Source organism: Thamnophis sirtalis, unplaced genomic scaffold, assembly GCF_051295495.1.
Source record: "Thamnophis sirtalis isolate CommonGarterSnake01/CBP01778 unplaced genomic scaffold, rThaSir2_p1.2 scaffold_4, whole genome shotgun sequence".
NCBI classification, from domain to species: Eukaryota; Metazoa; Chordata; class Lepidosauria; order Squamata; family Natricidae; genus Thamnophis; species Thamnophis sirtalis.
This window is the reverse complement of record NW_028261384.1, coordinates 138,373,647-138,386,564: the sequence shown is the minus strand read 5'-3', so window position 1 is coordinate 138,386,564 and position 12,918 is coordinate 138,373,647. Positions and strand designations below refer to the sequence as shown.

General features: G+C 47.1%; 1 protein-coding gene across 1 annotated transcript in view; it reads left to right on the top strand.

Annotated features, from left to right (window-relative positions):
• The window catches only part of SLC7A8 (solute carrier family 7 member 8), a gene marked incomplete at its 5' end in the record, with an annotated part of 39,172 nt that extends 26,557 nt beyond the window's left edge, over window positions 1–12,615 (top strand). The window contains 8 exon segments of the mRNA XM_087714222.1: window positions 1,441–1,566; window positions 5,007–5,160; window positions 5,266–5,389; window positions 5,479–5,582; window positions 8,507–8,603; window positions 9,726–9,875; window positions 11,169–11,346; window positions 11,978–12,615. Of these exon segments, the coding sequence (XP_087570348.1) occupies window positions 1,441–1,566; window positions 5,007–5,160; window positions 5,266–5,389; window positions 5,479–5,582; window positions 8,507–8,603; window positions 9,726–9,875; window positions 11,169–11,346; window positions 11,978–12,126 (1,082 nt within the window).
• Between the last annotated feature and the right edge of the window lie 303 nt (window positions 12,616–12,918).

Genomic DNA, 12,918 nt, shown 5'->3' with positions numbered 1-12,918 from the left:
TTCTATTCTATTCCTATCCTATCCTATCCTATCCTATACACTATACTATACTATACTATACTATACTATACTATACTATACTATACTATACTATACTATACTATACTATACTATACTACCCCATTCATTCAATTCCATTCTATTTTCTATTCTATTCTATTCTTATTCCATCCCATCCTATCCTATCACATTCATTCCATTCCATTCCATTCTATTTTCTATTCTATTCTATTCTATTCTATTCTATTCTATTCCTATTCCTATTCTTATTCCATCCCATCCAATTCCTATCCTATCCCATCCTATCCTATCCCATTCATTCCATTCTATTCTATTTTCTATTCTATTTTCTATTCTATTCTATTTTCTATTCTATTCCTATTCCTATTCCTATTCCTATTCCTATTCCTATTCCTATTCCTATCCTATCCCATCCCATCCAATTCCAATTCCAATTCCTATTCCTATCCTATCCCATCCTATCCTATCCTATCCCATTCCATTTATTCTATTCTATTCCATTCTATTCCTATTCCTATTCCATCCCATCCTGTTCTATTTTATTCTATTCCATTCCATTCCAATCTATTTTGGAGTCTTAGTGGACAACCAGCTAAATATGAGCCAGCCGTGTGAGGTGGCAGCCAAAATAAGCCAATGCAATCCTAAATTGAATTAACAGAGGGATACACTCAAGATCAAGGGAGGTACTAACACCACTATATGAAGCCTTAGGAAGAGCACAGCTAGAATCCTGCATCCAGTTTTGATCACCACACTATAAAAAAAGATGTGGAGACTCTAGAAAGAGTGCAGAGAAGAGCAACAAAGAGGATGAGGGGACTGGAGGCTAAAACATAGGAAGAACGGTTGCAGGAACTGGGGATGTCTAGTTTAATGAAAAGAAGGACCAGGGGAGACATGATAGCAGCCTTTCAATATCTCAGGGGTTGCCCCAAAGAAGAGGGAGTCAAACTATTCTCCCAGGCGCCTGAGGGCAGGACAAGAAGCAATGGGTGGAAACTAATCAAGGAGAGAAGCAACTTAGAACGGAGGAGAAATTTCCTGACAGTGAGAACGATCAACCAAAGTTGCTTTTGGAAGTTGTGGGAGCTTCATCCCTGGAGGCTTTCAAGAAGAGACTGGACTGCCATTTGTCAGAAATGGTGTAGGGTCTCCTGATTGAGTGGGGGTGGGGTGGGGTTGGACTAGATGACCTCTGAGGTCCCTTCCGATTCTGTTCATCCGTCATCTACAAGAGATGCCAGCATCTTATCTCAATCCAATGTTCTCAGGAACATTTCCCCAGTGTTCCTGACTTGGTTTTTTTTTTACTCACGAGTAGGAAACCGTTTGGGTTGAAAAGTATCGGGTGGGGTTCGGAGAAGGTGAGGTCCATAGTGATGGCCTTCTTCACGGTCTTCCTTTCCTTCTCCGCAGTGCTACTGACGTGGGTGAATTGTGCCAGCGTCCGCTGGGCAACCCGGGTCCAGGATATCTTCACCGCTGGGAAGCTGTTGGCTCTGGCCTTGATCATTATCATGGGAGTGGTGCAGATTTGCAAAGGTGAGACCTGTCGGATGCGAACCGAGCGGATTGTTTCCGAGTTTTGTGGGTGCTCAAGTCGCTGGAGGTTTTAAAGAAGCCCCTGGACAGCCCTTGGTCTGGAATGGTATAGGACTTTACGACTCGGGGACTTCAACTCCCAGAATGCTGGCTGAGGAATTCTGGGAGTTGAAGTCCGCAAGTCGTAAAGTGCAGGTTTCCAACCTTGGCCTATTTAGGATTTGTGGACTTCAACTCCCAGAATGCCGGATGAGGAATTGTGGGAGTTGAAGTCCACAAGTCATAAAATGGGGGTTTCCAACCTTGGCCGCTTTATGACTCATGGACTTCAACTCCCAGAATGCTGGCTGAGGAATTCTGGGAGTTGAAGTCCACAAGTCGTAAAATGGGGAGTTCCAAACTTGGCCTATTTAAGGATTTGTGGACTTCAGCTCCCAGAATGCTGGCTGAGGAATTGTGGGAGTTGAAGTCCACAGGTTGTAAAATGCGGGGTTCCAACCTTGGCTGCTTTACAACTTGTGGACTTCAACTCCCAGAATGCTGGCTGAGGAATTGTGGGAGTTGAAGTCCACAAGTTGTAAAATGGGGGGTTCCAAACTTGGCCTATTTAGGATTTGTGGACTTCAGCTCCCAGAATGCTGGCTGAGGAATTGTGGGAGTTGAAGTCCACAAGTCATAAAATGGGGGATTCCAAACTTGGCCTATTTAGGATTTGTGGACTTCAGCTCCCAGAATGCTGGCTGAGGAATTGTGGGAGTTGAAGTCCACAGGTTGTAAAATGCGGGGTTCCAACCTTGGCTGCTTTACAACTTGTGGACTTCAACTCCCAGAATGCTGGCTGAGGAATTGTGGGAGTTGAAGTCCACAAGTCGTAAAATGGGGGATTCCAAACTTGGCCTATTTAGGATTTGTGGACTTCAGCTCCCAGAATGCTGGCTGAGGAATTGTGGGAGTTGAAGTCCACAGGTTGTAAAATGCGGGGTTCCAACCTTGGCTGCTTTACAACTTGTGGACTTCAACTCCCAGAATGCTGGCTGAGGAATTGTGGGAGTTGAAGTCCACAAGTTGTAAAATGGGGGGTTCCAAACTTGGCCTATTTAGGATTTGTGGACTTCAGCTCCCAGAATGCTGGCTGAGGAATTGTGGGAGTTGAAGTCCACAAGTCATAAAATGGGGGATTCCAAACTTGGCCTATTTAGGATTTGTGGACTTCAGCTCCCAGAATGCTGGCTGAGGAATTGTGGGAGTTGAAGTTCACAGGTCGTAAAATGGGGGGTTCCAACCTTGGCTGCTTTACAACTTGTGGACTTCAGCTCCCAGAATGCTGGATGAGGAATTCTGGGAGTTGAAGTCCGCAAGTCGTAAAGTGGGGGGTTCCAACCTTGGCTGCTTTACAACTTGTGGACTTCAACTCCCAGAATGCTGGATGAGGAATTGTGGGAGTTGAAGTCCACAAGTCATAAAGTGCAGATTTCCAACCTTGGCCGCTTCACGACTCGTGGACTTCAACTCCCAGAATGCTAGGTGAGGAATTCTGGGAGTTGAAGTCCACAGATTGTAAAATGGGAGTTTCCAACCTTGGCCGCTTTATAATTCATGGACTTCAACTTGCAGAATGCTGGCTGAGGAATTGTGGGAGTTGAAGTCCACAAGTCATAAAATGGGGGGTTCCAAACTTGGCCGCTTCACGACTCGCGGACTTCAACTCCCAGAATGCTAGGTGAGGAATTCTGGGAGTTGAAGTCCACAGATTGTAAAATGGGAGTTTCCAACCTTGGCCGCTTTATAATTCATGGACTTCAACTTGCAGAATGCTGGCTGAGGAATTGTGGGAGTTGAAGTCCACAAGTCATAAAATGGGGGGTTCCAAACTTGGCCGCTTCACGACTCGCGGACTTCAACTCCCAGAATGCTAGGTGAGGAATTCTGGGAGTTGAAGTCCACAAGTCATAAAGTGCAGATTTCCAACCTTGGCCGCTTCACGACTCGCGGACTTCAACTCCCAGAATGCTGGCTGAGGAATTCTGGGAGTTGAAGTCCACAAGTCATAAAAATGGGGGTTCCAACCTTGGCCTATTTAGGATTTGTGGACTTCAGGTCCCAGAATGCCGGCTGAGGAATTGTGGGAGTTGAAGTCCACAAGTCATAAAATGGGGGGTTCCAACCTTGGCCTATTTAGAATTTGTGGACTTCAGCTCCCAGAATGCTGGATGAGGAATTCTGGGAGTTGAAGTCTGCAAGTCGTAAAGTGGGGTGTTCCAACCTTGGCTGCTTTACAACTTGTGGACTTCAACTCCCAGAATGCTGGATGAGGAATTCTGGGAGTTGAAGTCCACAAGTCATAAAGTGCAGATTTCCAACCTTGGCCGCTTCACGACTCGTGGACTTCAACTCCCAGAATGCTGGCTGAGGAATTGTGGGAGTTGAAGTCCACAAGTCATAAAATGGGACGTTCCAAACTTGGCCTATTTAAAGATTTGTGGACTTCAGCTCCCAGAATGCTGGCTGAGGAATTCTGGGAGTTGAAGTCCAGAAGTCATAAAGTGCAGATTTCCAACCTTGGCCGCTTCACGACTCGTGGACTTCAACTCCCAGAATGCTGGCTGAGGAATTGTGGGAGTTGAAGTCCACAAGTCATAAAATGGGACGTTCCAAACTTGGCCTATTTAAAGATTTGTGGACTTCAGCTCCCAGAATGCTGGCTGAGGAATTCTGGGAGTTGAAGTCCAGAAGTCATAAAGTGCAGATTTCCAACCTTGGCCGCTTCACGACTCGCGGACTTCAACTCCCAGAATGCTAGGTGAGGAATTCTGGGAGTTGAAGTCCACAGGTTGTAAAATGGGAGTTTTCAACCTCGGCCTCTTTATGATTCATGGACTTCAACTCGCAGAATGCTGGCTGAGGAATTCTGGGAGTTGAAGTCCACAGATTGTAAAATGGGAGTTTCCAACCTCGGCCTCTTTACGATTCATGGACTTCAACTCCCAGAATGCTAGGTGAGGAATTCTGGGAATTGAAGTCCACAAGTCATAAAGTGCAGATTTCCAACCTGGGCCGCTTCACGACTCGTGGACTTCAATTCCCAGAATGCTAGGTGAGGAATTCTGGGAGTTGAAGTCCACAAGTGGTAAAGTGGCCAGGTGGGAGACCTCTGATGTCGGGTCTCCTGCTTGAGCAGAGGGTTGGACTAGAAGACCTTGGAGGTCCCTTCCCACTCTTGTATTCTGTATTTCTTCTTCTTCACCATCATCATTGGTGATGAAGAGGTTGCAAAGGTATAAACAGGGGGACGTGGACGCCATTTTGGAATGGGCGGACTGGTTTCCTGCCCACGGGGAAGGAGGAGAATGGGATAATACACCTGGTTTGGGAAGGGGGATTAAAGAGAAGAGACTCCCATAATGGCTGAGGATGTGTTCTTCGGTGTGTCCTTGGTGTAGGAGAGTACTTTTGGCTGGAACCCAAAAATGCCTTCGAGTTCTTTCAAACGCCCAATGTTGGGCTCGTCGCGCTGGCTTTCCTACAAGGTTCATTTGCTTACGGCGGCTGGAACTTCCTCAACTACGTCACCGAGGAGTTGGTGGACCCGCACAAGTGAGTGAAAAGCCTCTCCTGGGTGGGTGCGGGAGACGGCGAAGGCCCACCTCGGTCTCCGCTCCGCCATCCCGCCCACCTCAACTCTCCCCACCCTCCACACAGGAACCTGCCTCGCGCCATTTTTATCTCCATTCCCCTGGTGACCTTCGTCTACGTCTTCGCCAACGTGGCCTACGTCACGGCCATGTCCCCTCAGGAGCTTCTGGCCTCCAACGCGGTGGCGGTGGTGAGTCTCCATAAACGAGGTCCAATTCTTTGGTTCCCGGAGAATTGACCCGCTCCTAACGCGTCTCCTCGTTTTTCCTTTCTCCACAGACATTTGGGGAGAAGATCTTAGGCGTGATGTCTTGGATCATGCCCATCTCGGTGGCCCTCTCCACCTTTGGGGGCGTCAACGGCTCCCTCTTTACTTCCTCCAGGTGAGCAGACCTGACCTCCAACCAACAGGGTGGATTTCCTAACCTTGATCACAGTGCAATTTGCAGACGATACTAAGCTTGGCAGGAATAGCCAACACCCTAGATCTGGGAGGGCGAACCTAATGTGGCATGCGTGCCACAGGTGAACACGTGCGGCAATTCGTCGGTTCGGCCTTTTTTAAAGCCATTTTTCGCCCTCCCCGGGTTCCAGAGGCTTTATAGGAGCCCGAGGAGGGCGAAAAGAACCTCTCCTACGCCCCCTGGAGGCCCTCAGTGACCTAGGATCCTTTTTAGTCCTCTGGAGTCTCCGGGAGGTCTCTGAAGCCTCCAGCTGTTTTCACCTTCCCCAGGCTCCTATAAAGCATCTGGAGCCTGGGGAAGGCGAAAAAAGCATGGAAAATAGCAATAGCAATAGCAGTTAGACTTATATACCGCTTCATAGGGCTTTCAGCCCTCTCTAAGCGGTTTACAGAGTCAGCATATTGCCCCCAACAACAATCCGGGTCCTCATTTTACCCACCTCGGAAGGATGGAAGGCTGAGTCAACCCTGAGCCGGTGAGATTTGAACAGCCGAACTGCAGAACTGCAGTCAGTTGAAGTAGCCTGCAGTGCTGCATTTAACCGTTGCGCCACCTCGGCTCAAAAAATGGGAGGGGAGCGCTTCTCATGTGTGCACATGCACTGGGGGTGTGTGTGTTTCGCAGTGCATTATGGGTGCAGCACGCCCGCGCGCGACCCCCCCTGGCGCTCCGCCCTTATGGCACGCGAGCCAAAAAAAGGTTCACCATCGCTGCCCTAGATGATAGCCTCAAGATCCAGATGGATCTTCCCAGACTCGAACCCTGGGCCCTCATCTCTAACAAAATGAAATCCAATGTAGAGAAAAGTCAAGTCTTACACTTGGGCAAGAAAAACCAAAAGGACACACACAGGCTGGGGGAAACCAGGCTTAATAGCAGTCACTGTGAGAGGGATCTTGGAGTCCTAGTGGACAACCATTGAAATAGGAGCCAGCCGTGGGCAGCAGCTGCCAAAAAAGCCAACACAGTTCTAGGCTGCATCAACAGAGGGATAGAATCAAGATCACGTGAAGTGTTAATACCACTTTACAATCCCTTGGTAAGGCCACACTAGGAATACGGCATTCAGTTTTGGTTGCCACGATGTAGAAAAGATGTGGAGACTCTAGAAAGAGTGCAGAGAAGAGCAACAAAGAGGATTAGGGGACTGGAGGCTAAAACATGGGAAGAACGGTTGCAGGAACTGGGGATGTCTAGTTTAATGAAAAGAAGGACCAGGGGAGACATGATAGGAGTCTTCTAATATCTCAGGGGTTGCCACAAAGAAGAGGGAGTCAAACTATTCGCCAAGGCACCTGAGGGTAGAACAATGGGTGGAAACTAATCAAGGAGAGAAGCAACTTAGAAATAAGGAGACATTTCCTGACAGAACAATTAATCAGTGGAACAGCTTGCCTCTAGAAGTTGTGAATGCTCCAACACTGGACGTTTTAAAGAAGATGTTGGATAGCCATTTGTCTGAAGTGGTGTAGGATTTCCTGCCTAAGCAGGGGGTTGGACTAGAAGACCTCCAAGGTCCCTTCCAACACTGTTATTCTATTCTAATTCTAATTCTAATTTTAATTCTTATTCTAATTCTTATTCTAATTCTTATTCTAATTCTTATTCTAATTCTTATTCTAATTCTTATTCTAATTCTTATTCCTATTCCAATTCCTATTCTTATTCTTATTCCTATCCTATTCTAATTCTATTTTTATTCTTATTCCTATTCTTATTCCTATTCTTATTCCTATTCTTATTCCTATTTTAATTCTATTCTAATTCTATTCTAATTCTTATTCCTATTCCAATTCTTATTCCTATCCTATTCTAATTCTATTCTTATTCTTATTCCTATTCTAATTCTAATTCTAATTCTTATTCCTATTCCAATTCCTATTCCTATTCTTATTCCTATCCTATCCTAATTCTATTCTTATTCTTATTCTTATTCCTATTCTTATTCCTATTTTAATTCTATTCTAATTCTAATTCTTATTCTTATTCCTATTCCAATTCCTATTCTTATTCCTATCCTACCCTAATTCTATTCTTATTCTTATTTCTATTCCTATTCCTATTCTTATTCCTATTTTAATTCTATTCTAATTCTTATTCCTATTCCAATTCCTATTCCTATTCCTATTCCTATTCTTATAATTCTAATTCTAATTCTATTCTAATTCTAATTCTTATTCTTATTCCAATTCCTATTCCTATTCCTATTCTTATTCCTATCCTATCCTAATTCTATTCTTATTCTTATTCTTATTCCTATTCCTATTCTTATTCCTATTTTAATTATATTCTAATTCCAATTCCAATTCCAATTCCTATTCCAATTCCTATTCCTATTCCAATTCCAATTCCAATTCCTATTCCAATTCCAATTCCTATTCCTATTCCAATTCCAATTCCAATTCCAATTCCAATTCCTATTCTTATAATTCTAATTCTAATTCTATTCTAACCTGCTGACCTGCTTAATGACTGCACTGCTTTTGGAGCAAAATTCCCGTCCCGATGGCCATCAGAAGTGGAGGACGATCTGTATTCCTTCTTCTTTCCCCGAATGAGATTTAATTGCTCAGAGCGGCGTTACGAAAGAGGATGGGATCTCTGATTTTAGCACCCTGGGGCGATGCCTTAATGGTGGATGCTGGCTGCTTGGGTAATTTTTATCTTCGCAAGCTGTCTCGGGAAGGCAGTTGCCTTTAAATTATTGCAAACAAAGAAGGGCATGAATGAGCTGTGTTCAAAACACGGAACGTCTTCGGGGCTGATTATAAACCACGCCAAATCGTATCTGCCTCCACTTGCTATTGTTTGCTTTCGCAATATTATTTTTCCTTCCTCCCCAGGCTGTTTTTCGCTGGCGCCCGCGAAGGGCATCTCCCCAGTGTCTTGGCCATGATTCACATCCGAAGGTGCACTCCGATACCTGCTTTACTTTTCACCGTGAGTCATCGGTAGAGAAATAAAGGTGGTGTGGTGGCCCGCCAGCAGATTCGGACAGTGAGAAGGTTGTGGGGCCAGTCCTGGAGTCTGGGGAAGGCTCTGTTGAGGGCTCTGTGTCGGAGGCAGAGAGGGGGCCAGAGCCGTATGCCAATTATCAGCTACCTTTGGATTCAGATATCAATGAGGCAGATGAACAGCTGGAGCCTGTTCCCAGTGTGCGCATGCGTAGAGTTGCCAGACGAAGGGAGCAGCTAAAGAACAGGGGTCGACTTGGGAGTAAGGCCACAGGTGGACGGTGAATGGCCCCTCCCAGAGGAAATAAAAGGGGAGCGAAAGGGGAGTGGAGTTTGGAGGAGACAATTAGTTTGCTTCATTGGTTCGTGACTCTCTGAGACTCCGTGCCGAGTTTCGCAGGTATCGACCTATCAGCTCTACAAGCCAGATAAGGTCGGTGACTGTAAATCCTCCCTCGAAAGGCTTTGCTGGATGTGAATGAGCCGAATTCACAGTAAATAAATAAAAGGGGTTTTGGTCGGGACAAGGAGTTTGCTTCATGCTCTCGGGAAGCCTCAGTCAGAGCAGGCGGGGAGATCTGGGGAGATCCCACGCGGGCGGGATCCAATGAGAACATGTGGTGTTTGTCTACCTTGGAGGCTTGAAGAGGGGTGGACTTCAACTCCCAGAATTCGCCAGCCAGCAAACTTCCTAAGTACTTGATAAGCGGGTGGTAAATCAGCACTCCCGCTGACTGTCAAGGGTTCTGTTTCCCAGGTTTTAATAATTTCTCAGGCTGTTTTTGTACCTGCTTGGCCAACAATCTGAATAGCTGCAAAATTGAATGTATGTCCTTATTCCTTGCAATGTGAAGCTACCAATGAGTTTGGGAGTCTCCTCATCTGATCAATCACTGGCGGTTGGCTTCTTCCCTATCCGTCCTACGTCGTCACAGCAGCAACCCCTTGCAGCTTATCGAGCTGACTGGGGGATTCTGGGAATTGAAGTCCATCCCTCTTCAAGCCAAGGTTGACAAACACTGATGTGGTTGGCTGTTGTGGGAGAATTGTCCACTTCTGTCAGTCGTTTAAACCCATCGACTGATTTCCTTTATGTTGTCTCTGGCAGTGCCTGTCCACCTTGCTTATGCTGGTCACAAGTGACATATATACGCTGATCAATTATGTCGGTTTCATCAACTACCTCTTCTACGGAGTGACAGTGGCGGGGCAGGTAGTGCTCCGCTGGCGCGAACCCCATCGGCCTCGTCCGATTAAGGTAAGAACCCTCCCGAGACACGACTCTGTTTTTGATCGCTCGACCGCTCTTCATTTTTGTACCTAATTTCTTTCCTCTGGGCACCTGGGTACGGTCAATTTCAGTGCTGCTACTGTGGTCAATTTCTTCCTTTCAAGTGTGATCAATTTCTCCGCTTCCAGTCCAGTCACATTCTCTGCTTCGAATGTGGCCATTTCCCCTTGTTGAACATAGTCAATGTCTCCACTTTGAGTGCAGTCAATTTCTCTGTTTCAACTCCGGCTATTTTGCAAGATCCAATCGGGGTCGGTCACAGGGCCCAGCGGTTTAGTCTTCCAAGTTTTCGAAAAAGCTTTAAAATGAATTCTACTGTACTGCTGTAAAATGGTTTCTACTGTACAGCGCAGTGGAGTTGCCCTGGTAATGGCTTCACAGTACTCCAATAGGGGGCTCCCTCTGGGAAGGGGAAAAATCCAACATTAGAAATTACGTTCGGTCCGGACACTTCCCCCCCCCCAATAAATAAATACCCGGGCAATGCTAGGTTATAGAAAAGCAGACCGCAAAACTAAACTCTGAGGTTTAGTTTGGGAATGTTAAAGTGTGTTTGTGTGTTTGTGTGTGTGTGTGTGCGTGTGTGTTGCATTTGTGCTGATAAATAAATAAAGGGAGACTAGTATAGATCTATTTCAAGCTATTTAGCTCTCATCAGCTAGCCCTACCCTTACTGGGAATTGAACCTGGGCTGTATTACATATCAGGCAGTTGTATTAGCCACTAAGCCACAGGCTCTCCTCCTTTATCAACTGCCTGATATGTAATACAGCCCAGGTTCAATTCCCAGTAAGGGTATGGCTAGCTGATGAGAGCTAAATATCTTGAAATAGATCTATACTAGTCCCCCTTTATTTATTTATCAGCACAAATGCAACACAAATGTAACAAAGGCAACATTTTAAAAAAATGGCTTTTTGCCCGGATGGCTCCTAGGGTGATCTGAAAGACAGAAAAGGGAAGCAGTATGCTCCCTCCCATATTTGGACATACCAGAAATAGATAGATATCTCCCCACAATCAGGAGGCTGGGAGTTCAATCTTAGGTAGAGGCAGATATTTCTCTCTCTGGGCACAATGTGACTATATCTGCTGAACAAAACTCCAGATTGGCGACAGGGAAAGGCATCCAGCCAGTAAATATTCTGCTAGCTCCATTCAGTTGCCCAGACTCTACTCCCACAAGGGATGATGGGGTCGTTAAAAGATGATGATGTTACGGTCTAGGTCCAACCCATTTCTTTCCCCCCCCCGCCGCAGGTGAGTCTGTTCTTCCCCATCATCTACCTGCTCTTCTGGGCCTTCCTCTTGGTCTTCAGCTTGTATTCGGAACCCTTGGTCTGTGGCATCGGCCTAGCCATCATGTTGACGGGAGTACCCGTCTACTTCCTGGGCGTCCATTGGAAGAACAAGCCCCCGTCTTTCAACAGCATGGTCGGTGAGTGTTGTCGTCGTCCCCCCCCACAAGGCAGGGAGGGCTGGGATAGGCCGAAGATGGGGGCTTTTTGCTCTAGAAGAGAATATTTGTAGCTCAGGGTTGAACTGGGAGGTCTCTACATTCCTCCTCGTCCTCCTCGTCCTCGTCCTCGTCCTCGTCCTCGTCCTCCTCGTCCTCCTCCTCCTCGTCCTCCTCCTCCTCCTCGTCCTCCTCCTCGTCCTCCTCGTCCTCCTCGTCCTCCTTCTCACCTCCTCCTCGTCCTCCTCGTCCTCGTCCTCCTCCTCGTCCTCCTCATCCTCGTCCTCCTCCTCCTCCTCCTCCTCCTCCTCCTCCTCCTCCTCCTCCTCCTCCTCCTCCTCCTCCTCCTCCTCCTCCTCCACTTCACGCCACAAACCCTTCTAGCATTGATGGTGTTCTCTTGCTTGGTAATGAAACCCTTGCAAGGAAACCACCAATTCAGAGACTACCAAGGACGCCACACTCCTCTTCCTCCTCCTTCTCCCTTCACTCCACCAACCACTGATGTTGTTCCCTAGTTGGGTCACGAGACGTCGGCAAGAAAAGCACCCCGCTCAGCGCACACCGGCCACCCCCCGCCGTTCTCTTTAACCCGTCGCTTTTGTCCTTCCAGATGGGATCACTCGGGTGGGGCAGAAGCTCTGCGTGGTCGTGTACCCCAAGATGGACGCCGAAGAGTCGGAGAACGACCTCAGCAAAGAGACCAAAGAACAGCTGGAGCCCATGTGCGGCACAGAGAAGCTGGCCACGCCCCAGAATTGAGCCATCACAGATGGAATATCGCCAATTATGGACTCCACTGGGTCTTAGCCACTAGATAGAGTTCGCCTGCTCCCATCGGTCGGAGCTGGACCTGTTGGGAGGGGGGGTGTCGACCCCTCCCCAATACACACACTCCTTTCCCCAGCTTCTTGCAGGGTCTGGGGTCCTCACACCCCAATATCCACCTCCAGTGCCTCCCGATGGGCTGGAGAAGGATGGGGCCACCCTTAAGAGAGCTGGCGCCCCACTTCCTGTCTCTCATCCCATATTTTTGGGAAGTATTTTTCGTTGCTGCCTTATATATATATATATTTTTTGGGGGGGTCGAGAAATATTTTAAGGGGTGGTGGTGGAACTTCAGCTGGAATTGGTGCCCTTGTCTCTTCTTCATTTTCCTTTCTTACGGTTTTTTTTTTGAAGAGGGGAAGGTTTCCTCCCTGTTTTGTTTTGGATGTAATAAATTAAACGCCGCGCGCCATCTGGATCGCTTCCTGGCTGGGTTCTTCTTTTTTTAAAAAAAAAAAAAATTATTATTATTCTTTTTGGGTGATGAAACATCATCTCATCGAGCTAAGTGCCTGTCCCTTGGGGGCAGCCCAAGTCCCCATCGGGATGAGTCATCCCCGATTGAGAAACTGTCGTTTCGTTTGGGCTCCGTGCCGCCTTGGCAACGATTGGCGCACGCCAGCTGTCACGGTGCTGTGGAAGCCGAGATGAAAATAACAACGTCTTGTGCTGCGGTGTTTTTTTTTTTTTAGAGAGACGGGACTCGGGTTAGGTTAAGAACAACGT